General features: G+C 37.6%; 1 protein-coding gene across 1 annotated transcript in view; it reads right to left on the bottom strand.

The window, feature by feature from the left end:
- The window catches only part of rps6kal (ribosomal protein S6 kinase a, like), a 29,997-nt gene extending 3,707 nt beyond the window's left edge, over positions 1 to 26,290 (bottom strand). The window contains exons 1-20 of the mRNA XM_055159176.1: positions 26,223 to 26,290; positions 24,359 to 24,475; positions 24,202 to 24,283; positions 24,046 to 24,126; positions 21,017 to 21,096; positions 15,445 to 15,551; positions 14,296 to 14,333; positions 14,077 to 14,219; positions 12,855 to 12,925; positions 12,612 to 12,700; positions 11,340 to 11,404; positions 8,437 to 8,539; positions 6,770 to 6,894; positions 5,211 to 5,333; positions 3,644 to 3,733; positions 3,055 to 3,213; positions 2,282 to 2,443; positions 2,127 to 2,203; positions 1,581 to 1,698; positions 998 to 1,138 (exon numbers count right to left, since the gene is read on the bottom strand). Coding sequence (XP_055015151.1) covers positions 998 to 1,138; positions 1,581 to 1,698; positions 2,127 to 2,203; positions 2,282 to 2,443; positions 3,055 to 3,213; positions 3,644 to 3,733; positions 5,211 to 5,333; positions 6,770 to 6,894; positions 8,437 to 8,539; positions 11,340 to 11,404; positions 12,612 to 12,700; positions 12,855 to 12,925; positions 14,077 to 14,219; positions 14,296 to 14,333; positions 15,445 to 15,551; positions 21,017 to 21,096; positions 24,046 to 24,126; positions 24,202 to 24,283; positions 24,359 to 24,475; positions 26,223 to 26,264 — 2,013 coding nt within the window. The 5' untranslated portion in view covers positions 26,265 to 26,290. The remainder of the gene's footprint in view (positions 1 to 997; positions 1,139 to 1,580; positions 1,699 to 2,126; positions 2,204 to 2,281; positions 2,444 to 3,054; positions 3,214 to 3,643; positions 3,734 to 5,210; positions 5,334 to 6,769; positions 6,895 to 8,436; positions 8,540 to 11,339; positions 11,405 to 12,611; positions 12,701 to 12,854; positions 12,926 to 14,076; positions 14,220 to 14,295; positions 14,334 to 15,444; positions 15,552 to 21,016; positions 21,097 to 24,045; positions 24,127 to 24,201; positions 24,284 to 24,358; positions 24,476 to 26,222) is intronic.
- Between the last annotated feature and the right edge of the window lie 612 nt (positions 26,291 to 26,902).

Below are 26,902 nucleotides of genomic sequence, written 5' to 3'. Positions count from 1 at the left end.
GTGCGTGTTTGCGGCTTTGTAGTTTACTGAAGTCGAGCTGGGACATCTGAGTGGATTCGTGTATAGGGCGCTCTGGCTAGTGGGGCGCGCGTCGGTTAGAGGCTTAAGAGCACATCTAATAGCCCGGAAAATAAGGTACAGGTGGTTTTACAGCTCAAAAATACCTACCTAATGTTCATTCTGACTGTGAGTGGGGCTGTCTCTTCACAGATCTGACCTGTAACTTGGTTGTTTGGTCTTCATGAAGATAAAAAGGTTTAATATCATACTGTGAAACATTCCAGACAAAGAAAAAACATCTCAACGGAGAGAAAACAAAAAAAAAAACTTGCAGAAAAGCAGCACTCTAGCAGAACAGTTACACAATGCACCTTTAATTACTTAAATGTTACTTGAAAAACATTTGCAGCTGTCTAATGTTATTTCTTGCTTTCCCAATGCATTCCTAATTATTCACTACGATGAGTTTATAAACGCTTTTTACAACTTTCAAAGAACAGAGCGGAGTTAGCTGTCACAATAATGTTCATTTCAGTTCAATCATTTTTCAAAATTTGTTTTGTTCATTTAAGATTCATATAAAATAATGATGTTACATACATACATGTGAATGGCAAGGAGGAGACAGAAGCTTGTAGTATCTGCCTCCTTTTCACACACACACACAAAAAAAACATTAAATGGTTCCACAATTAATCTGTAACAGCTAAATTTATAAGCTACTTATTTCAGTGAAAACACACCATATTAAGTGCTCATTAAAACAGTTACGCTGCCATCTCTAATTTTTTTACATATCATATTTGACATTTCTTTTTTTTTTTTGAAGATTCTGATTCAATTCAACTTGCTATGAATGCAATGCCTACAGTATGAAATTACTTCAGATTCTGTTTCAGATAAAACAAAGGTAGAGTAAATGTGAAGGCGCTGCCCTCTTGTGGTGGTTTGAGGTAGTGTCCTTAATAATAATAAAGTGCCTATAAGCCCATCTCACCTTGACTAAATGCGGTGCGTCGTGTCTCGTGAGCTGGAAGTGCGGTAGTGTGTCTCTGCAGGTGATCCAGGAATGTTTGAGCACCTGCTCGGCTGTGTACCGCTGATGGGGGTCCACGTGCAGCATGTGAGACAGGAGGTCCTGGGACAAGCAAGGAAATAAGAACTGTTAAAACAAACTTAAACTAGGGCTGTACAATATATTGAAATGAAAATTTAAATATGTTAATAAAAGTAATAATGACTGTTGTCTAAATAATGATTTTACAGCTGCTTTAAGTGAATGTCCTCTGCAAAAACAACATTTCTTGCCTTCTTATAAAACATATTGTTTAGACCTCTACACACATTGTGAAATGCACTGGGTTTTTATTTTCATTTAAAAGTTCATAATTTGTTCTTCTCTCAAATGTTACTGCTTCTGGAGTTGTTTACGATGTGCACTCCAAACAGAATTTTACTTGTTTAAATTTTTATACTGCAAATCTAATTACAATTGCATTTTTTTCCAAAATCCTTTTGTTTTTGTTCCCATTAGAGTCTTACAAATTAAAACATATTGTGCAATATGAACTAGTATGTACCTTTGAAGAGTCTGAGACAGTATCCCAGTTTCCACCCGTCAAAGAAAACTTGCCAGATCCTATTCGGAGTAAGATCTCCTCTGGTGTGTCATTTGGCCCATTTGCAAACGGCGTGTACCTGGTAAAAGAAAACAGGAAAAGTTTAAGAAAAATACTTTGCAGAATAAACTGAGGTTTAATAAAGGGCATAGGAACAGAATATGATTATAGTGACAAGAAGCATCACAATTTAACAATTATTCGTGATGAATGAAACTTAAGAAACAACAGTGAAATCCTAGTTAGTGTAGACAGTCAAACTACTTTCCATTAATTTTTCTATCATTTTTGGAGTATACATGATTAAACTCGGATTAAACCTAGAACTAAATCAATACTAGAATGAAATCAAACCAAGACAAAAATTAGGATTCAAACTGGTCCCCAACCTTGTCCTCATTTAAACATTTTTATAGTGACATTGTACTTCAAGACAGGACACAAGAGATCAGTTAATAATTTTCTTAAAAGACAGAACAGTGGACATATATAGTTATGAACTCTTACCCCGCCAGCATTGTGTACAGTAGAACTCCCAAACTCCATATGTCACAGGCTGCGTCATAACCTTGCCGCATTAGTACCTGCACAAAAATGAGTGCACATGTATTAGGGTTTAAAGCTTAAATATTAAAAATAAATGTAAATATGTTGTGTATTACCTCTGGTGCCACAAAGTTGGCAGTGTAGCAGGGTGTGAGCAGCAGCCCATTTCCTCCTCGGAGCTGTTTGGCAAAACCAAAGTCACAGATTCGTATCGAGTCGGGATTCCCAGAGTCGTCCATGTAAAGGATGTTACTCGGTTTCAAGTCTCTGTGCACCACCTACAAAACACAAGAAAATATAACTTTAAAAAGGTACATTTTGGTCTTCCAGAGTTATAGCAAAATAAAGGTTATTTTTGTCCCACAGGACAGTAAACAGTTCCTATCAACTTTCAGGAAGCTGGAATGCTGTCCTGGAGAAGTCAGACTGCAGATGGTGCTATTCCCCTACCAATTCAGGTAGGAGAATGGCACCAAAATCGTTGTAAAGCTTAAAGCTTTAAGGCATGTCACCATAATATCACGTGACCCTTCTGAAGGCACCTCAAACATGTAAAGGTGTGTGTAAACAACACACTGGTCTGTCAAAAAGAACCTTTATTTGTATACAAAAAATATATTTAGCTTAAATCAATAACAGTATACTGCTCAAATCCAATGATTTCTAACAGTAACATAATTGCTGTTTAATTGTATAAAATATACAGTATGCTGGTTAGGAGCATTTTTAAATATGTAATTTGTGGGAGCCACAGTTTGGCACTCGGGGGGCTCTGCAAGACAATGGGCAATAGTTATTTTATGATGCCAATGTACAGTCCAAGTTGTTTTAGACTATGGGGGAGAATTTTAGACTATTTTAGATTACTCCAGTGTAAAAGTCGTGTTACCCCTTGGCAGTGGAGGTAGTCAACTGTCTTGGTGATGGTGTAGAGCACAGCGCTGGCCTCTCGCTCAGAGAAGAACTTCTGTCTGAGGATTCTGTCAAGCAGCTCTCCGCCCTTCATCAGCTCCGTCACCAGGTAAACGTACCGGCCCTCGTCGTACACCTGAGGGACACAGGGACACAGTAATAGGTAAGCCCCCACGGGAAAAAAAAAAAAAAAAAAGTTTTATTCAACTTATTCCTGAAGTTGCTGTGGGAGCTTTTGGATTGTATTATTTTGCATGGGGCTGCTGATCTCCACAGTAAATAAGTTCTATCTGCACCACAAAGCCATTTAAAATCTCCCAGAAAATCTGTGCAGTGTGACTTGTTGGCGCACATAAATATTGAACATTTTACACAAATGAACCAACTTTATGTCGTATTTAATCAGCAAAACCTTCCTCAAATTCTATTGACTATTGACATGAATGGGATCCCCTGTTTAGGAAGTGCCAAGAAAGCGTGGTTTAGGAGCATTTAGAGACAAAAGTGGGTGGGCAAAATAAGGTGAATATGCACTCTATTTGACATTACTGTGGAATGTTACTTACGTCTTTCAACGTGATGATGTTCGGATGCTGCCCGTATCGCATCAGGATTTCAATCTCCTCCGAGGGGTCTCTTTTACTTTTGTCAATGATCTGTAACAAAAGCATTAATGTAGTATTTATAGACATATATTACATGTATAAAATAATAGAAAACACCATAAAGCAACTTCAGAGATGACGCAAAAGCAATTGCCCTCAGACTATTGAGTCTTATTAAAAACAAGAAAGAAAATGTACAATTTGAGAAAAAGAGAAAACATTTGTCAAGATACTACAGAGTAGTAGGATAGTGCAAGATATTTCAGGGTGCATTCATAATCATCAGTATATTGGGAATAAACTCAGACTAAACCTGGAACTAAATCTGGACTAGACTAGGACTATATCAGGACTAGATTGAAACCAAACCATAACTATATCAGGACTAGATTGAAACCAAACCATATCTCTATTAGGATTCAAACTGGTCCGAAACCTTGTCCTCATTTAAACATTTTCACAGTGATTGTACTTAAGACCACCCTATATGAAGTGTATTACATTGGATATCAGCCATCAACATAGTATTATTCTATGTTAGGGCCACTGGTGTCATCTGATAATTAGAAAATATGCTACATTTCATTACATTACTTTATTAACCAAAGATTAAACACAATTTTAAACAGGCAAGACACTAAGAAAGTGATTACTGCATCTCAACGTCCAATATTATCTCCAACCAGGTTACACAATTGTACTATAAATACTGTGTAATTGGTATAATTATGTTCTGACAGTGAGGTCTTGAGTGTAGTATGTAAATGTAGACATCTCATTAATCATGAGGGGGTCCATATTACTCAGCACGGTTCATTGTAACCTTCCTATTAGCAGACATCTTACATAATAAACGTAATAATAATAAAAGCAGGGGACAAGAGGGGCTAGTGATGCAGCTTAAGCCAGTTTATGTGCAAATATATCACCATGTTAAACATTATAATATCTAATGGAGATAGGGGGGAGGTCAAATTATTATTGTTAACAAGAAGATTTTTGAGTAACACTTTATAATAACTACACATTAATGAGCCTTAATAAAAGATGAACAAAAACTTAAAACTAGTAGTTCATTATGAATTATAAGAAATTATTTAGGCTACTTAATAACTTCACCCTGACTCCTAACCCCTTAAGTAGTTACTAAGCTTGGATTGTGCTTAATAAACTAGACTTCATTAGAAATTAAGTCTTTGTTCATGCTTTATTAAAGTTAAATAAGATATAGTTATTGCTCAAATTCAATTCAGTGGTAAACTTTTCTATTGAGTACTGTTTTTATATTGTTAATAGGGCTATATGTTTTTGTACACTCTGGAAGTTTACGAATCAATTTTAATTTTAAAGTCAGAGCAGGGATTGCGAGTCTTTTAAACAGGGAATGTTCTTTACATACATTTACTCCTATTCCATGTTATTATGTTTTGCAAGTAAAAAAGGCAAGAGTAATTTTTTTCATAATAACCCTTCACAATTTAAATATTTTACAAAATCTCTGTAATGAAGTGAAAATTTTAGTGGTTACCTTCACAGCGTAATCCATGGCAGACACTCTGTGAACACAGCGTTTACAGATCGAGTACGACCCAACTCCTATGTCCTCTTGTAGCTCGTAAAGGTCCGAGAATTTTGCTGAACCTCCGTGCATCTGAAAAACGCATTATAATTTAAATAAAGAAGGAAAAAATTAGTTACATAAGACTTTGAATATGTGGATTTATTATTCCTTGTGCTATGATGGGGTCCTCTATAATCCACTTGCACACAAACTTCATCAAAACTAGGGCTAAACCAGGAACTAAACTACCGTATTTTCCGGGCTATTAGGCGCTCTGGATTATAAGGTGCACTGTCATTAAATGGTCTATTTTCAAACTTTTTTCACAAATAAACCGCACCGGACTTTAAACAAAACACAACAGTTGGATGGGTCAGTGGGATTTTGTTTGGCGTGTTCATGGTGACTCTGGGCTTTGCTCAGTTGTGGCGTGTAGGGAGGGTGCTGTCTGGGACCACTGGATTGTCGGCGTGTTTACAGTGACTCAGTTGTTCAGTTGTGTCTAGAAGTGGCACATTACACTCGCTTTTTCGGTTCGTTCCTCTGTTCCATTCCTCGTCTGCGTGGAGTGATGAGTGTGGCTGTGGGTGTTTTTCGCTGCGCGGTCGCTGTCTGCTCCATGCGTGTTTGCGTGCACTGTGGGTGGTGCGGCTTTGTAGTTTACTGAAGTCGTGCTGGGACACCCGAGTGGATTAGTGTATAGAGTGCTCTGGATTGCGGGGCGTCGTTTTTTGATGGGTTGGAGGCTTAACAGCGTGCCCAATAGCCCGGAAAATATGGTAGACCAGGACTAAGGGTTGGTCTAGTCCAGATGTGGGTCTGGGTTTAGTCTTGGTTTAGCCAAACTGGGCTCAAACCAAGAGCAAACCAGTACCTTTTCATCCACATATTTGCAAAAAAAAAATTATCGGTACTTCAATAAATGATAGAAGTATGAATTTTAGGAGTCAAAATGATGCATAAGTTATAATTACCAGCATTAACTAAATACTAAAAAAAATAAGAGAAAGCTGGTGTCATTAGCATTCCCTGGGGGTGTGATGCTAACTGTAAGCACTGCTCTGTCTGAAGCTTGTTAGACTTAAATCTGAACTTTATTTTAAGACAATCTGAATAGAAAGAATTGATTTAGCTGGAACTACAACAGGTCTAATAACATTACATTCACAAGATAGCCAGCATAAGCCAATCGTTTTTTAATTAGTCACTCTCACCTTTTTGTTCAAAATCAAACACCTAAACAGGACCATGAATGTATTTAACACAGGCTCCTGAAAATGTGCTGTTTAAATTCTGTAGTTTTTTGTTTTTTTGTTTTGTTTTCAGACAATATCAACACTTTCTGGCAGATAGATGCAGTGATGTCATTTACACCTTTACTGCCTTTTCTCTCCAATGTCATAACACCCATTACATATACCATTCAGTCCACTCATCTCACACACTTTACCATAATCACCAGCCTGTTCTATAATAATTATTACATCTGTCCTAATTACTCTGTGCATGAGTGTGTACGGTGTTACCTGGACGATGGGCAGAATGCTAAGCAGTGGTGAGCTCTTGTTCTCGTCCATCGGAGTCGGAGCCACAAAACTGAAGCCTTTGAAGAGCTGGTGAGCGTTTGCACTGGGAGGTATACCTGGGGAGTCTAACATGCACGTGTAGTTTATAACATCACCATATATTCTGACAGATAAGCATATACAATTTCTATCAGCAACAACAAAAAAGGGTGAAATGATGTGGCGAAGAAAGATAAACTCTAAAGTCTAAACAGTATTGATATCATGACAGATATGTGATTGCTTTGCTATGGTTTAATGATTTAAAGGGAATGATCCTTAAAGGTGCACTCTATAACGTTTCTGGTGGAGGGTCCGTCAAATGCTTTTCGCCATGGAGATGTTATAGCTTTGTCTGTGATGTTTCACAAGACAGATTAAACCTTTCTATCTTCATGGAGACCAAACTAGACCAAGTTATAGGTCAGATCTGTGGAGAGGTAACCCCGCTCACAGTCAGAATGCCTGTTTTTCTAGGTATTTTTGAGCTATAAAAACACCTGTAGTTCAGTAAATGTAAGGTAGATCTGTTTAATGTCATACTGCGGAACATTCCAAGCAGAGCAATGACATTTCCATAGAAACCTGCAGGTGACAGAACCCCAACCAAACAGTACACCTTTAATTAATGTAATATTAGTAGGGCTGGGCAAAAATTAAAAAATTTAATCGTGATTAATCGCATGAGTTCGAGCAATTAATCCTGATTAATCGCAATTAATCGCATGTTATACGCAAAACCAATTAATGAATTAAAAAGTAGAGTATAGCGCTCTTTTATTGGAAATGTAAATGAAAGAGCCAAACATTTGTTGTGCAAACAGAATTTCTTTCACAGGGGAACACCTCAGAGCCTTCAAGGTATTCAGGGAAGGCTCAAGAAAAAATATTGAATGGACGTTTGTACTACTAATATATTTATTGAATATTTTTATGCTGTGAGTAATGAACACTACACTAGTAATAATTTCTAGATCAGTGTTATAAACTTGGACTGATATTTCTTAGGAAACAAAGGGTTAATATAATGGAATGGAAATGGACCAATCACATTTTTTCTTCCAATGGTATCTGGGTAAATCAGTTACTCCAGCACTGAACTAAAGAAATAAGCTCAGCTCAGAGCTGGTGTCCGCAGCAGGAGCTAGAGCCCGCGACCAGAGCCCGCGGCCGGAGTCGGAGCCCGCGGCCGAACTCGCGGCCGGAGCCGCGACGGGAGTCGGAGCCTGCGGCCGAACCCGCGGCCGGGCCCGCGGAGGCTCGGGCACGTTGCATCTCACGTGGTCAGAAAAAAGTGAAAAAAGTGTAAAGAAAAGACGTCAAACTTAAAGAAACGCTGGCGGTGGACTTTTTCAAAATAAAAGCCAGTGAGAAACAGACGTTTACAATAAAATAAATAAATAATAAAAACTGCGTTAACGGCGTTAAAATAATTGTCGGCGTTAATGACTTAATTAGTTAACGCAAAGTTAACGCGTTAATGTGCCCGGCCCTAAATATTAGGTTTTCTGTATGTTTTTCCAAGTTAATCCCAAGAATGGAAATTTCAAAATCATAAAGATCTAGAGACATCCAGCGTCCAGCGATAGAGGACACTTCTCAGATGTAGTTACATGTAGATTTTTTACCTTTAGGGGTTTTTGCAGTGAACTCTGGGTCAAAGCAGAAAGTATCATCTGGTTTCCCAGCTGCAGGCTTGAATGGAGGCTGAAGCTCTCTTCTGTACAGTTTCTAGAAAAATCACAAAAATGTTTAACTTCAAATAAAGATAACCAGTTTAATTAGATCTACACAATCTCAGCTCAGACTAAAACATGTATGAACTTAGATTAATTACAGGGAGGTCTACAACAAAACCTCATCTCCTTGGAAACTAATTAGGCCAATAAGAAAGTTGTTAAATTACGAAGGAAGAAACCGGTTTAACCTATGGCATAAAGCTGAACTGAAATGCTTTTTTTTCCATATGTGTGGTATAATTTTCATTGCAAAGAAAATATAAATGACTTAATCCAACTAAAATGGAGTAACATGCAATCTCCACAAGGACCTCACTTAGTCTGGGAACCTTGTCACTTTAAAGGTCCATATTACGCTATTTTATGATCTTTTTTATAATGATGTTTCCTCATCACACATGCTTTGTTCACGCATTTAACACAAACCCTGCATATTTAGGTGGAGTTCTTGTCTCAAACAGAAAACAGAGAAACCCTGCGATGTCATACTGTAATACAGGAAGTGCTCTAACTATGTTTTTAAACTCCATATAATTTCACTAGAATCAGTTGTAGAATTTTTTTTTTTTTTTGCCAATCTCTACAAAATAAAAGGTAAAATGTAGCTGCTAACTTGAAAGCTACCACTACATAACACCACAGCATCTTGAGCTTTGGAGATGTAGACAGATGTTGGGAAGGTTACTTTTAAAATGTATTCCCCTACAGATTACAGATTACATACCCCAGAATGCAGTTTGTAACGTAATCCATTAAATTACTTAAAGTGAGTAACGTAATCTGAATACTTTGGATTACTTAATTTGCTGTAGAGAAGCAAAGACTAGGATATCGTAAGTCTGCTAAAAGAAAATAAAAAGCCCAGACGTCGCCGTATTAAAAATATTATTGATAGAAGAGGAGGAGACACGGTCCGCAGAGCATGATTTAGTCTTGTTAAATCATGTTTTAGTCCTGGTTTAGTCCTGGTTTTAGATCTAGTTTAGAGCTGGTTTTAGTCATGGTTTAGTCCTGGTTTAGTCCTGGTTTAGTCCTGGTTTAGTCCTGGTTTAGTCCTGGTTTAGATCTAGTTCAGATCTAGTTCAGATCTGGTTTACTTTCCGGCAATAAGTGGAATTAGAGAAAAAAAAAAAAGGGGGGATATAGCCCAAAATGTGAAAACAAGAAAACAGGAAAATACCACCCTGTAATCCATTTATCTCAACAAACTAACTGTAATCCAATTACCACTTACTGAAACAGTAACTGTAATTAAATTACTCATAATTTTACTCTGATTACATAACTCCGGTACATGTAATCTGCAGACTAATAATGCAGAATTACTCAAACGTGTGAATGAAACAAAATGCAACTCCAGGTATGTTTTTGATGAAGTAACAATATTTTAAAATGGCTAAAAGCTCGAAAGTGTCAATTCTGTGTAATAGGGACCTGTAAACCTAACATATTTTATAACAATAGGAGATCCCATCACATTATTAAGATGTTCATTGTACAGAACATATGTGAGAGAGTGAGAGGGTCTTTTCCCAGATTAACTCTCTCCCACCCTTTACCAGCGCAGTCATGCCAACTGCCTCCTACGGCCTCTTAAACACTGGCACGCAGAGATCTGGCCACGTGCCCAGGCGGACCACGCACAGAACTGCCATGCCCCCAACTTGATGCCCACAAGCCAATGCAGCCAAAACGATTCTGAGGTGTGAATCGTCAGCACAAGAGGGAGAGTTACATGCTATCACGCTGTGACCAATAAAAGCGGGAAAGAGGGAAAAAGACAGAGAGTGAGAAGGAGATAGAGAAAGGCACACAGAGAAAAAAAGAGACACACAAACACAGAAAGAAAGAGACAGACAGAGAGAAAGAGACAGAGAGGGAGAGATAGAGAAAAAAGAGAGAGACAGAGAGAGTGAAAGAGAGAGGAGATAAAAGGGTCTAGAATTGGATGATGTCATAATCTCAAACAGTGGGCAAGGGCCTGTTATAACGCTATGAGAGATTTACCGTTTTTGAAAGAAATATCAAGATTTATGATCCACAACTGTTGAACCTGATTATTTGTTGTGAATTGGCTCCACAAACTGTCACATTAATCTTAGGGTTTAAAGTCCTTCCAACTGACAACTATCACGTCTTTGGGGCTGAATAATGGCACCACTTTCTAAAGCTGTTATGAATAAATGATTTCACTTTTGTTTATTTATGCTGACAAAGAAGACATTGAACTCTGTTCCAGTTTCTATTTCATGTGGTTAGCAACAGTAATTACAGGGATTTTCACCATAAACCAGGTCAACAAATCTGCATCATAGAATTCTGACAGGATAAATTACAGTTTTACACCAGCGAAGGGCCAATTTGTGAAGAAAAACTAAAAAATATGTTGAAAATTACAGAAGCAGAGAATTCTAATTTAGGAAGCATTTTACCCAAAAGCTCAGCATTATTTATACGCAAGAAACATGTTTTTGTTACACTTAAAAACATAATTTCAACAAAATAGAAGTGTTTTCTTATACTTTTATTTGTCAAATATTAATTTCTGTGTAAATTAGATGAGTTTTGGCCCAGTGTGCAACATGGTTGCTAGGTAACAGTTACAGAATTCCCGAGTGTGACGTCATGATTTCCAAATCATGAAGTAAAATTTGAAACCTAAAAAAATTCCCGAAATAGGAAAAAAGTTTTTCTTTCTTTCTTTTTTTTTATGTTTTAGTCAAATGAGTAGTCACTTTAAACTATAGGGATTCGAGAATGCCATGTTCTAGTGTATGTTTTTTGTTACTTACGTTCCAGTCGATGGTGGAGAAGAAAGCGTGCCGTTTGATCTCCTCCACGCCATCTGGACCAGCCCCTAAACAAAACAACACGGAGTTAACCCGGTGAGTTTTGGTTTATTGTTTCACAGAGATCAACACTTTTGCATGTGTCAGTCTTCACAGTGTGCTGTGAGTGAATGCCAAAATGTGAAGTCATACAGAGCCACAACAAGTTGCTGAGAGACAGACAATAGGCCACACTGACAGTTACAGCACTACTCAAAAGACTTATAAACATCCAAGCCTTTTAGGATATTAAAAAAAAAAAAAAAAAGAAAAACTTTTTGAATTGCACCATCACACTGTATTAAAGGTGCATTGTGTAACTTCTGGTGGAGGGTTCATCACTCACTTCTCTACATAAATATGTTTTAATGTGCCTGGAATGTTTCACAGTATGGCATTAAAATCTACATGGAGAAAACAGGTGATGCCACCTGGCCAAGTTACATGTCGAATCTGTGGAGACGCAAACCCATCCAGAGTAAAAAATTATGTTTCTGAGCAATAGAAAAACCTCTGATGATACATGCAAGATGAATTCAATGCCATACTGTACATAGTGTAACTTTAAAATATATTCATTAAATATAACTATAGAATAGAGCAGGGGTGCCCAACATGTTTTCCTTAGCAAGCTAAAATTAAAGTGGAACAATGGCCAAACCTACAGATAGTTTGCACATAAACGTGTTCTTCTGCAAAGAAATGTATGATATAATTAACTTCAAATATTAGTAAATAGACAGAATTGGCCTTCTTCCCATCTCCGGACAGTCTTTTCAATACAAAACTAAATGAGAATAGATTCTCAGAGCACTCTCGTGGGCCAAATTAGAGGGTGGGGCACCGCTGGCACAGACGTCCTTTGCACTGTATCTTGTGGTCATTTGTCACAACAACTTGTGTCATTTGGCATTTTCAAAAATAATTCATGTTTAATGTTGTACAGATGCGCTCTCATTTTCTCTGGCCTCAGGAGTGTTTTGTGAACCTCTGTGTCTAAATTCTTTGTCTTACAGTATTATCAGTAGTAAATCTGTGCATTACTACAAAGAAGAGTTATCATGACATAATGCCATTACTTGAGGACAATGCTTTTGGTTATGTTATACATGATCATTTGAAGGAGTAGTTCACTATCCTATTCTCTTTTCTATTCACGCCCACAATCCAGAGATACACATTTGCTCTCACAGCAAGTCCACAGGTTCAACATATTTCATACAACACAACACTTACCTAACCTATTTGCAGGGTTTCTTTTGAACAGCATTCTTAACAAACTCTGGGCCTCTAAACTGAGGAACTGGGGCATTCCCAACTTAGCCCTGAAACAGAAAGAGAGAAAAAAGCTGCACTGGTTAATGCCCACCTCCACCTCCTACTCCTCCACCTTCTCTTCCTCCGCCTCCTCTTCCTTCTCCTGCTACTGCTACTGCTTTACTGGTGTAATATTAATGTATTCAGTGTAAAATGACTCACTTGAGAATCATGTTCATCGTCTCATTGCGGTCTTTCCCTTGGAATGGTAATGTCCCCGTTAACATCTCAAACTGCCAAGACACAGCGTAAAAAAACAAGGTAAGGACAATTCCCTCAACCACAAAGCACAATACAAGAAATATTATTATAACAAATATATATATATAGCTAACAGGTAAAATGAATGAAAATTGTCATCTTTTTTGCATCTAGCTCTTTAAAAGCAGGATATATAAAGACTCAACTGATTGTTTTATCCTAGTCGAAGGGCCCACGTTACATTATTTTTTGATCCAAGTTATGTTTCCTCCTCAAAAACATACCTGGAGTTTTGTTTTGTTTCATTGGTAAATGGTAAATGGTCACATTTTTCTATAGCGCTTTTCCACCTTCAAGGCACTCAAAGCGCTTTACAACAAGGAACCACTCACCCATTCACACACCAGTGTACGCAGACACTGTGGGCAAGGTGGGTTAAGTGTCTTGCCCAAGGACACAACGGCAGCATTCATCTGTGGGAGCTGGAATCACACCAGCCAACCTGTGGGTCAGTGGATCTAACTGCTCAACCTGTGATGTTTATGTCGAGAGCTGGATTCGAACCGCCAACCTTTAGATCAGTGGGCGAATGCTCTACCAATGGCTACTGCCATTCACACATGTTTAACACACAAATCCTGTTGATGCCATATGGTAATACAGGAAGTGCCCCACTGTGTTTTAAACTCCATTAGAATCATTTGAATAATTTCAGCCGAGAATATTCCATCTCTACTAAACTAAAAGTAAACGGTAATGGTTAACTTGAAAACTACCGCTTCACGACATCATGCGGTGGAAAAGAATATCTTGATCTTGGGAGATGTAAAGACTAATAATAAAAGGGTTACTAAACTATGTGTGAATAAAACAAAACTCAACTCCAGGTATGTTTTTGAGGAAAAACGTTATAACATGGCTTAAAGCTCACATGAGACGGTCTATATCCAATCATGTAGGAGTAAAAGCAAGTCTCAGTTAAAAGACCCCAACTGATTACTGGAGATCTGAGATTTGAATTCATTACACGTCTTCTCTCTTTAAACAATTATTTTCACAGGGATATCCGTCAAATGAAGTGATTACAACATAAGTGACTGAAGTTATAGATATATTTCAGGCTGCAGTCTTCTAAATTTCCAATAAACCAATACAAACTAGATGAGTCATATGTTGTTTTTACCATCAGTACTCCCAGTGACCACCAGTCTGCGCTCTGTGTGTGACCTCTCCTGTTGACCACCTCAGGGGCCATATACTCCACAGTACCACAGAAAGAATAGGCCTTCTTATCAGCATCCACTGACTCTTTACTCAAACCAAAGTCTGCACACAGAAAGAGGAAAACATCAGCTTATTCACTGTTTTAAATGCGTTATAATGTAATACTCCACACACATACCTGTTAATTTTATATGTCCAGCTTCATCAAGTAAGATGCTGAAAAATCAAGAAGACACAAAGGAGAGTTAAACAAATCTGTGTGTTGTAAAGGATATAGTAGAATGTAGTAGTATAGTAGAATGACCACATGGGTATGCAACCATTTTCCTCATTAATTAGAATCCATAGGTTTTAAGCAAATAAATTCTTTTTTTTTCTCTGTACTGTGTATTGGCTATAAAATTGGAGGACTGCTGCCATAGCTTGAAAATCATACATCAATTCTCAAACTGTAATATAAATGCATACGTCAGATAAAGCAACACAGTATAAAGACTACGGATTGAGTCATGTAATATATATTGTGATTTACATGTGTGTGTGTGATGAGTAACAATGTTCAGTCCAATATCTACGGAACATCAATTAATAAGAACAATCTGAGAATTTAGAGAAATTGTCCATGACTTCGTGCAAAGTCCAGAGAGAATCAGAAAACGTTGCTTACTTAAAAAAGAAATTTATGCAAGTCAAAGGAAGGACAAATTGAGACAGTGGGGACTCAAGTTCTTTTTGAGAAACAACAAAATCATTAATTTATTTGCCAATAAAGTTAGTGTAGCCTCACAGTCTCCCCAAAAACATAGAAATCCTAAACTTTATCGGGTGCACTACTTGTGTTTTTCCTTTCGGTTGCCTTTGTGCCATAAGGATGATTCTAATAGTAATAATATAATACATATTTAATATTTAGTTTCAGTTTAATGCAGCAAAAAACTGGAACAGTCTTCCTGAACAGGAGAGACAGGCCTCTCCTTTGTCAATGTTTAAATCCAGGCTAAAAATAGTAATGTTCAGCTTTATTTGTTTGTATTGTATTGTATATGATTTTAATGTTTTTTTTTTTTGTTTGTTTGTTTGTTTTGTTTGTTTGTTTCTTTTCTGTAAAGCACTTTGTCTATGAATTGTGTTATACAGATAAACTTGCCTTGCCTTAACCACAAAGTAATTCGAAGTTTAAATATGAAAAGAAACATAGAGTAATATTTCTTATCTTACATTTTATCAGGAGGTTTGAGATTCATAGTGATATCAGATGTAAGAGCCCACTGACAGGAAACTTAAAGATGATGTTTTTTTATCAATGTAAAAGGAAAACATTTCATACTTCTCTGGCTTGAGGTCTCTGTAAACTATGCCCAGATTGTGCAGGTGGTCGAGGGCCAGGGCCAGCTCTGCAAGGTAGAATTTCACATCTTCTTCTGTAAACATAACCTGATAAAAACTGGACAATTTTACTCTCTGAACTCCAAACAAGAGAAATACACAAGAAAAATACACACAAATAATACAATTTTATCGATCACTTAAAGGGCCCATATTATGCTATTTTCTGATCCATGTTATAATGTTGTTTCCTCATTCTCATCTTTGTTTTCGGATTTTGCCTGGATATCGTCCAAGTTAAAAGCAACTGTAAGGACTTTGGGGTCATTTTTGATAACAATTTAAGTTTGACAAACAGAGGGACAGTGTGGTGATAGCAAGTTTTCATTAACTACTTTAAATTGGACTGACCTCAAAAAGACTGCTCACACTTCTATGAACTCAAGAATAGACTACTGTAACACACTTTATGCGGGTGTGTCCCAGTCCGCCCTCAGATGCAGCAGCACGTTTTTAGCCAAGACTCCCAGACGTCAGCCCATCACCCCAGTTATTTTATCACTCCACTGGCTTCCAGTTTCTTTTAGAATTGATTTTAAAACTTCGTTCGGCTGAATTCCTGTCTGTCCACAGTTCAAAACAGGGCCTCAAAGTCAAGCAACCATCTTTTACTGGAAGTCCCCAGAGCCAGACTAAAACACTGGGGTGATCGGGCTTTCTCTGACACTGGCCCCAAACTCTGGAATAAACTTCCCTTGATATGCGAATCATCACAGACTTTGGCCTGTTTAAATCCAGCCTCAAAATGTATCCTTTCAGACTGGCTTTTAACACTCGGTAATGTAATTACACTTTACAAAATTTGTTTTGTCATTGTTTAACATTTTGCATGGTTTCCTTTTGTGTTGATTTTAATCTGAAGCACTTTGATCACCTTGAGTGTTATAAAGAGCTGATTGATTAATTGACTGATCACAAATATACCTGGAGGTGTATTTTGTTTCATTCACACATGTTTAACACACAAACTCTGAATAGTTCTTCTCTCAAACCGAAAACACTCTACAGTCCCTGACAAAAGTCTTGTCGCTTATCCATTTTGTAGAAACAAAAGCTTATAACTTGACTTTAAATTAATCGATTGGTTTTAGAAATGTCTCATATGAAAGCTAAAACCTTCCCAAATTATGCTCAATATACTAAAATAAATTTGCTTCACTGAAGAAAGATTGATCATTTAATGAACACAGAAAGGTCAGATTTTGGCAAGACAAAAATCTTGTCGTCTTGTCATATGATGCACCCAATCCTAGATTACAGCCTCACCTGTGATCAGTTACTGATCAATCAATTAGTGGGTGTGTATAAAAAGAACCCCAGCACATCAGACCTTCACATCAACTGCAACTTGACCTCTGACAACATGCCTAAGATCCACCCTGAGACCAAAGCGTTAATTATCAAGAGGCTGAAGACCAGATCCACTGCTGAGGTGGTGACACCTTCAATGTGTCTCAGCGTCAAGTACAAAGAATAAGAAAAAGATCTGAAATGACTGGAGATGTTTTTGACAAGCCCAGGTCCGGCAGACCCCGCAAGACAACTGCTCGGGAGGACCGTTTGTTGATTCGAAAATCCAAGGCCAGCCCCTTTTCCACTGCAGCAGACTCCACCAGGCCTGGTCACCTCAAGTCCCTGTGACAACCACAACAGTTTGTAGAATTCTGTCTCGAAATGGCCTCCATGGTCGAACCAGTGCACAGAAACCAGCACTAAACAAAAGGCAATTAAAAAACCGTGTGGTATTTGCCAAGGCCCACAGCCTGCTAAAAGGATGGACACTGGAAAAGTGGCAGAAGGTGGATTTCTCAGATGAATCCTGGGTTGAATTACATCACAGTCGCCGCAAATATTGCAGGAGACCTACTGGAGCCTGCATGGATCCAAGGTTCACCCAGAAAACAGTTAAGTTTGGTGGTGGAAAAATCATGGTCTGGGGTTACATCCAGTATGGGGGTGTGCGAGACATTTGCAGGGTGGAAGGCAATATCAATAGCCTAAAATATCAAGAAGTATTAGCTCCTCTTACATTCCCAACCATAAAAGGGGTCAAATTTTGCAGCAGTATGGTGCTTCATCGCATACTTCTATCTCTACATCAAAGTTTCTCAAGGCGAAGAAGATCAAGGTGGTCCAGGACTGGCCAGCCCAGTCACCAGACATGAACATCATTGAGCATGTCTGGGGTAGAATGAAAGAGGAAGCATGGAAGGCAAAACCAAAGAATCTTGATGAACTCTGGGAGGCATGTAAGACGCTTTCTTTGCTATTCCTGATGACTTCATCAAGAAATTGAATAAATCATTGTCGAACCGCATGGATGCGTCCTTCAAGCTCATGGAAGTCATACAAGATATTAAATATGGATCTCACAGCACCACTACTTCATTCACTGACGTTATGCAACATATTTTTGTATTTGAAGTAAATTATTTGTTCAATTTTCTGTAGGCGACAAAACTTTTGTCTTGCCAAAATCTGACCTTTCTGTGTTCGTTAAATGATCAATCTTTCTTCAGTGAAGCAAATTTATTTTAGTATATTGAGCATAATTTGGGAGGGTTTTAGCTTTCATATGGGACATTTCTAAAACCAATCGATTAATTTAAAATCAGGTTATAAGCTTTTGTTTCTACAAAATGGATAAGCGACAAGACTTTTGTCAGGGACTGTATTCTACCTTGTAATGTGACTACTGCTTCATGACACGACCTCACAAGGTGGGACAGAGGATTTTCAGCTTTAGTGATGTAGACAAACTAATAATAAGGGATTACTCAAACATGTCTGAATGAAAGAAAACACAACTCTGGATATATTTTTGATAAAGTAACAGCATTATAACACAGCTAAAAGCTCAGTCAATGTTGTGTAATATAGGACCTTTAAAGAGAAAACAGAGGATTAGCTTTGTCACAACATTTCAAAAACATTTTCACAACTCAAAGATGTTGACTTGACATTGCCAGCAGCGGTTGCTTTGGTTGTGAGGCAAGTCTTCAACAAGAGGTCTGTCTGCAGAACAATCACACATTGTTCTGGCTCCCAAGAGCATTAAGGGGATTCATCTAGGCCTGTATCTGACAAGCTACTGTTGATAGAAAAACTGGGAATAAAAAGAGATTTCAATAAAATAAATAAATAAATAAATACTAAAGGGAATGAAGGTAACGACTGATTTGACTGATTTGACAGTACGAATTTCTTTAAAAATAAGATGTCAGTTTGCATGTTTACTTGTAGCTGTACCTTTAAAATATATATCTGTGCTTTTCCTTATTGAAAGTACTAGTCAAAACAAGAGTAAGAATTAACCAATACACTTAACCAATACTATGACTAAATCTGGACTACTCCAATAACATGATTTAACCACATAAAAAGATCTAAATTTCACTATTATATTGAACCCTAAATGTTACTAGCAGATAGCCAGATCTCTATATTCAATCAAAAATCAATAAAAATCCTGGAACTCAAAGCATTATTTTGTTTTTAAGAAATAATTCATCCAAAATATGCAATAATAAAGACAGATTAACTGTGGGATTAACCGGGATGTTTAGTTAGGAGCACTATGTAACTGTTGTAGTGGAGGTAATGCCACATGAAACTGAACTGAACCTGACTGTGCCAAGTCCACCACAGACTGTATACAGAGATGCAATTTGTTTGCTTCAAACGATCCACAGTATGGCATTTATCTCCAAGAAGATAAGCAGCTGGCATCACTGAAGAAAATAATAGGTCAGATATGTTGGAAAAGATAGATTAGTATAATGTATACACTGGAGCTTTTGAGGCAACGCAATTACATCTCTGTGGACACAAGACAAGTAGCGCCTACATGGACTACCACCACCAAAAAGATATATAGGGCACCTTTAAAAAGTCCTATATTACACAAAATTGACTCTTGTGAGCTTTGAGGCATGCTAGAATGTTGTTACTTCATCCAAAACATACCTGGAGTTGTGTTTTGTTTCATTCACACATTTCAGTAATCCTGTATTGTTAGTCTGTCTGTTTCTCCAAAGCTCAAAATGCTCAGTTCTACCTTATTATGTCATGTAGTGGTAGTTTTCAAGTTAAAGTAAATGCTGAACAATTACCTTTTGTTCAGTAGAGATTGGAAATTCCAGGTCTGAAATTATCCAAATGATTCTAGTGAATATTTATGGAGTGTAAAAACACAGTGGAACATTTCTTGTTTGTCCACAAGACATCAGAAGGTGGAGCATTTTCAGTTTGAGAGAAGAACTCAACCTAAATATACAGGGTTTGTGTGTTAAACATGTGTGAATGAAACAAAAAACAACTCCATCTAGGTTTTTCATAAGGAAAAACCATTATAAGATAGATCAGAAAATAACGTAATATGGGACCTTTAAATAATAAGTAGGTGGAGTAGGTAGGAGTAGGTAAGTGGGTGGAAAAGTAGTTACTATTACCGTATTTTTCGGACTATAAAGACTATAAATGTTTTTTTCATGGTTTGGGTGGCCTTGCGATTTATACTCCAGTACGACTTATATCTTAAAATTTTCCCACTGACACCTGCGAGAGGGCGCTCTAGACTTGTGCGACAGTATCTGCTTCTTCTGTACCACTGTCACTTCGCACCCTACAGCGCATGTCTCTTGCAGAAAAAGCTGCTGTCCTGCTGCAATAGGTGAAATATTCACCTGAAAATGGTAATCAAGTAACAGAAAGAGTTTGGAGTGAGAGAGAAACTTGTGATGGACAGGTAGAAAGCGGGGATGGAGAACACAGATTCACAATAACCAGGAGGGTGCACCATGCAACCTTCCTGGAAGTCACTGAATGGATCGACAAAGTCTGGACTTCAGTGACAACCGAAACCATCCTGTTGGGATATAGAAAGGCTGGAATAATTTTAACTGAAACTGATGCTGAGTCTGACAACAGCTATGCAGAAGAGGAAGCAGCACTCTGTTTACCTCATGGATCTATGGTTTACCTTCCAGAGGTCACGAAGTTGCTCAGAAATGACACTGAGGATGAAGAATTCAATGAATAAACTTGTTATGTTGTTTATGCTACAGTTATACAGAATAAGTGTTCATATGCTACGTTAACATATCAGACGCCTATTCAGCCTGTTGATCTCTGTTCTATGGTTATTACTATAACTTGCCTTTCAAGATGAAATGTCGGTTCCTGGTCTCTGATTTTATAAAATAAATTTCCCCCAAAAAGTGTGACCTATAGTCCGGTGCAAATTATATATGTTATTTTCTTCTTCATTACGCATTTTTTGACTGGTGCAACTTATACTCCGGAGCGACCTATAGTCCAAAAAATACGGCAATAATATCTTGGCAGTCACTTTACACCTGTGTTGTTTTGTGTTTTGTTATTTGTAGCTGTCAGATACGCAGGTCCAGAGGGCTCAGTTTAAACTGCGAGGTGTATGCAGAGTCTACACACATGAGGTTTAAAACATAATGAAAACAGCAGTACACAGTGTTAGAAACAGAAGGTCCTCTTACCTCTTTGGATAAACGAGTGAATACATCCCCTCCCCTGAGAAAGTCCAGTATTAGATATAGTTTCCCTTCGGTCTGAAAGGCTGTGGAGAAAAACAGAGGAAGGATCTGAGCTGAGAACTAATATTATTATGATTGAGTGGTGGGACTTTTATGGCGAGATTAAAAGCAGACGCATGTAGGTCAATAGTGTTTACAGGCTAAACAAATTACAGCTGTCAAACACTCCATGCAATTTTTACATAATGGCTCAGAGTGCTTTTGGGGAAACCCGGATTCAGCACAAAACATGGTGTAAAAATAAAGTCAATAGACCCTTTTATGTTGCCTCCTGTTATGCTAAAGGGGATTTCTTTGATTAATATTTCTGCCTGGTCCAAGTGAGCTGTAATAAAGCAACTAGAGTGACATTTTGTACCTCATGAATCTTGTTTTATTAAAAGGTCTGTATTCAATTTTGAAACTTGAAAAGACTTTGCAATGCTTTTTTGCTTAGACTACTACCTCTGCTACACTTTTTAATGTCTGTTTTAATAATTTTTAAAGTACTATTTATGATTGACAAGTGGATTAACCTATTAGAGATACATATAGTCTAATTGCGTCAAAAACAAACATGGTTGTTTACATGTAAAAAAGGGGAATAAACAACAAACAACTGAGACAAAGGGTGCACTCTTACTAGCCCAACCAAACCGTGCCCAAGCACAGCTAGCCCCTATAGCATGGTATGTTTGTCCAGTGTGGGTGAAATCGAACTGTGCCCAAGCATGACATGGTTGGAGGAGGTAGGCCAAAGCAAGGCCTAATTGCTTGTGTACACGCATACAGACACGACTTGACTATACAAGCCCTGTGTGTGTGCTCCTGTTACTCATACGAGAAGAACAGTGAACAAACTCTGCTCAAAAACAGGGCAAATTCGCACTTACCTTCAATAAGGACAAAAGTTTCTCTCTTCACTGCACTGATAATATATCCATAAACTCACAGAGGAGTGTGCATCATAAGAGGATGCATATCTGCCTCACTATACAATAGATATTTCATGGCACTGGACTTTCTCCACTCAAGTCATAGCACTACTACTGCAGGCCATAGAATCCCAGGCAATCGTGCTTGAGCATGGCATGGTTCTAAAGTCCTAGTTTGAGTGCACTCTGAGAAAAAGCATACATTTTTTGCAGAATCAACAATTGAAGCACCAAACTGTAATTTATCTCAGGTAAATTAAGTTATATATTTTGTTCTAAACTATAAAAGAATTCTCAAGAGGAGATGTCTTCTGCATTTGAGAAACACGAGTTTGGATGGAGGATTTTCACCCTCTATGGTTTGGTTCCAGTCCCTTCTAGATTCAAACAGAATGAAGAAGGGACAGGCTGGTCAGGCAGTGCAAATGGCTTTTACAAGATACAGTTTGGAGTAAAACACATTTTCCTGAACTAAAAGAAAATGAAGTCAGATGGCGTGTTAAGTGAAAAAGTGGTGCAAAATAATGTTTAAAAAAATACATTTACAAACTTTACTGGGAATGTAAACACTTCCTTAACTGTATGCTTAAACACTGCCAATATGCCATAAATTTCCCTTTATGCTTAGCTGTCCATTTTATGCTCAAGCTGCCTGTGTTACTAGCTCCCATTACACCCATTAAAACACAAACTACAATCATAATGGCTTGTAGTGAGTCACAAGACATATCCGGTCATAAAAACTCTAGTAAAACCAAACACTACTTCATATAGTGGTTCTATATTTTACAAATAATTTACAAGTAATTTAAATACTTAAATACTTGTTTCTTGTGTATTACTTGTAGCCTTGCAACTAGCCCTAATAAGGTGAAAGAGAAATGCCATGAACTTCATAAAATCACAAAGGGCATACTTCAAACAGAGACAATGGATTTGCAATGCATCTTAACAACATAGAGTAACATGTGCCACTATATATCATCTTAAAGGTGCACTATGTAACTTTTCTGGTGAAGGGTCTGCCTACATTTTTGTCTCCACGAAACTTATTAATAAACTATCTTCATGGAAACAAGCAGGAGACCACCAGACCAGGAGACCACCAATACCGGTCAGATCTGTGTAGAGGATGACCCGCTTACTGTAGGTGTGAAAGATCTTTGAGCAATAAAAATACCCATTATTGAATCAATGAAAGATGGATAAGTTTGATGCCAGATGGTGAAACTCCACCCAACTCCATGGAGATAAGAATGTGGCGGACCCTAAAGCCAAAAAGTTAGACAATGCACCTTTAACTCTGACCTATTGGATTTGTCTGAAACTGCGTCTGCTACTATAACTACCACTGGTTTACTGTAAGGTCTAAAGGGCTCTTCAAAGTGTGGTTGAGTTCATATAGCTCTCCAGGCCAGCATTAGACATTCTAGTTGTACATTAAAAAAATTTACCATTTAAGTATTTAAAGGTGCAATATGTAACTGTTCTGGTGGAGGGCCAGTCAAATGCTTTTCTCTCTTTCTATCTTCTATCTATGGAGATCAAACCAGACCAAGTTACAGGTCAGATCTGTGAAGAGGTGACCCCACTCACAGTCAGAATGCCTGACTTTTTTTAGCTATAAAACCACCTGTAATTGACTAAATGTAACATAGAACTTTTTAATGTCACACTATGGAACATACCTAGCAGAGCAATGACACATCCATAAAAACAAGCAGGTGACGGACCCCCAACCAAAAATGTACATAGTGCACCTTTTAACATTAACAATGCATTTTTCATTCACCCACACTAGCTGGTGGTCATTTGTAATAGCCAGCTGAGACTGACTGACGGAAATGTTGCTGCCAGTCTATGCCAATTGCCTCTCCAACTCATTCAAGCGAGGTGAGTGTATTGTTCAAGGACGCAACAACGGCATGTATTGGTCAAAACTGTGACTGAATTAGCACTTTAACGATTTTAATGTCCAAAATCCAAGCAACAATAATTAGTAAGTACTGGATGTCTGACAAACTATAGGTTGTATAGTATTGTTTGTTTTTGTCTTACCGTAGTGCAACTTCACGATGAAGGGATGATTGACTTCCACTAAAATGTCTCTTTCCATTTTAGTGCGAACTCTATCCCTGACTATGGAGATAAGCACAAGAATGTTAAACAAAAAGCCCCACAGTAGAATATGAAGCCACAACAAAGCTGTGTTACCTTTCAATGATGCCTTTTTTAAAACTTTCATTGCATATAATTGACCAGCATCTGGACCTATAATCTTCCGGACAAGAAACACCTGTAGAAGAAAGGAGATATCAATACCAGCATTTAAGAAGATAGAACAGTTTGATTTAGAAAGTGCTTTCCTCACCTTGCCAAATGAACCCTGGCCAAGCACTTTAAGAAGTTCAAACTGAGATGGATCAGCCTTTTCACAGCCCTCTTTCACATGATGGGTGATAGGAATCTCCTTATAAGCACCTTCATCCTACACAAACCATAGGAGACACAACAACCACATTCAAATATGTTCAGTACATGTAAGCCTGTCACGATAATTATTATATCAAATTCAAGATATTAAAGCAGTCCAGAAAAACATACTGTAATTTGGGGCTCAGTATTTATCATGTGTACAATTTCTTTGCAATAGTGTGGAGATTTTTGCCATTTTTATTTAATGAGATAAAATCTATTGAAATATCCATGTTGTATTAATTTTGTAGATGAAAGTCCACCAACATGCTGTAGTTGGAGATAAGGGTAGGCACAATAAGCTTTAGTTTCTGCCTACACCTGGTCAATGACTTACTTAGTGTTTGATTTGATTGTTAAGTCTACATACTGAATGTTTTGTTTTACTGGCATCAACTGAATAGACTGTAAGTAGATTGTAATGAGTTATACATTGGCTTAATAAAAGTACATGAAATGAAAATTATTCTACCTTCAGCAGTTCAAGATTAAGTTATTTGTTGCAACTCAGACCTTTTAATGATACAGTCTATTTGAAAACTGGTTTACTGAAATGATTTTACTTGTATTGCTTAATGGCAGGAAGTAGTTTCAATATTATCATTTATCGCAATATTTCTCTAACAATATATCACGCTTCAATATGTGTTATTGTGGCAGGCCTAGTAGAGGTGGGTAGTTACAGTTACCATACTGGCTCATGCTCCCAATAGCAGGGTGTATAAGTAAAGTAATATATATTCTAGTAATTAGCTGATAATAAAATATAGATGATAAGATAAATATTCAAAAGATAAAACTGGTTTTCTGTCACGTCAAAATCATAACTCATTGTCTCATAAGGTTTGGTACATGCAAAGGTCGATAGGCAGTTACTGAATTCTAATAGAGTAACTTTGTGAAGAAATTTTACTTCGTGTAGGTACATTGCACCATAATTAAAGGTGCACTGCGTAACTTTACTGGTAGAGTGTCCACCACTTGTTTGTCTCTAAGGAGATGTTATCGCTTTGAGCTGGGGATGTTCTAATAAACGTATGTATCTCCATGAAGACATCACCAGGCCAAGTTACAGGTGACATCTGTGTAGAGGAAACCCCAGTTACAGTAAGAATTTATGTTTTCAAGGTATTGTTTCAAGTTAAAGTCCTGTAATGAATAACTTGTCATAAATGCTAAATAGATGTTTGATGCTATACTGTGCAACATTTTAGACAAAGCAAATACATCTCCATGGAGACAAGCAGGTGACAGTTAAACAAGAACAGTTACACAAGTGCACCTTTAATTAAGTGTACTGTTATTTCAACAAATGCAAGTCAATGTTTTTTTGTGAGACTTGTTCATGGAGGGAAGAGTAAAAGTGATAAAAGCATTGTGTTGATATCTTTGTGTTGGTATCAATCTTTTTGAACAGTGTTTCAAAGATGGTAGGTAGGGTGTTACGTCTCTTATTTTAATGGTCTATTTGGAAACACTTGAATTTGTGCAGTATTTAACATTGTGTTTGTGAAATTACATCGACTGAAAAATCAAATCAAAAATAAGATGTTAAGTATATATAGTTGCCAAATATAACCTTACTTTTACATGGATAATTATTTTATAACAGTACTTTTTATTACAAACTGTTATTCTATGTAACTATTTAAGTAGCAATACTGTTACTAACTTCATTTTTGGCTACTCTCCCCATCACAGAGTAATAAATACTATTCTGACTTGACAGACATCTGCTTAACAAAGTAATCTTGACTTACACAGTGCGTGAAAGACTCTCCCTCCTCCATGGGCTCGTCCATGATCTGATGTCCATTGACCTGTGTGCAGACGCAGAGCCAGAATTTAGTTTCAGTTTAATCCCAACATTAAGTGAGTAAACATTCTCCAGCAAAAGCGAGATTCTCCACTAACGGAGCCCTGTGCTCTCAGCTGTCACACGCCCACATGTATGATACAAGCAAATCAACAGATGAATTAGATGAGTCACCAGTACAAAAAACAAGGCGCCTTCTTCACTGCTCCCTACGATTCTCACTCTTATTTGTTGTCAAACAGTATGTAGTCTATAGTTAAAGCCACGTCCAGCTGTCCGGCGCTCATCTCGTCCCTATAAAGCCCCTCACTATTAGCATTCTAGCTTAATCCCTGGGCAGAGCAAAAACAACATGTCTGACTGGCTGTGGGTGAAGAGCTGCAGTCAGCATTCAATCTCATGAGAAATAACTCCAGCTTGGTCCTTCAGCAATTCTGCGTCCTATTGGTCTCAGAGTGCTGTTTACACAGAAATTGGCAAATGCTTCTTTCAAGTTACTTTGACTCTGACACATTCATAGCTTGATTTTTAAGCATCTCTGTACTTATATTATCATTTCAAAAGATTTAGAGACCCCAGGGAGCACTTCTAAGTATTCAAAGTCGGTAATATAGTTACACCTCA

This window comes from Boleophthalmus pectinirostris, unplaced genomic scaffold (genome assembly GCF_026225935.1).
Source record: "Boleophthalmus pectinirostris isolate CB_2022bp ecotype Guang Dong unplaced genomic scaffold, ASM2622593v1 HiC_scaffold_23, whole genome shotgun sequence".
NCBI classification, from domain to species: domain Eukaryota; kingdom Metazoa; phylum Chordata; class Actinopteri; order Gobiiformes; family Gobiidae; genus Boleophthalmus; species Boleophthalmus pectinirostris.
Note: the sequence above shows the minus strand (reverse complement) of the source record. Positions and strands in the feature narration are given on the sequence as shown.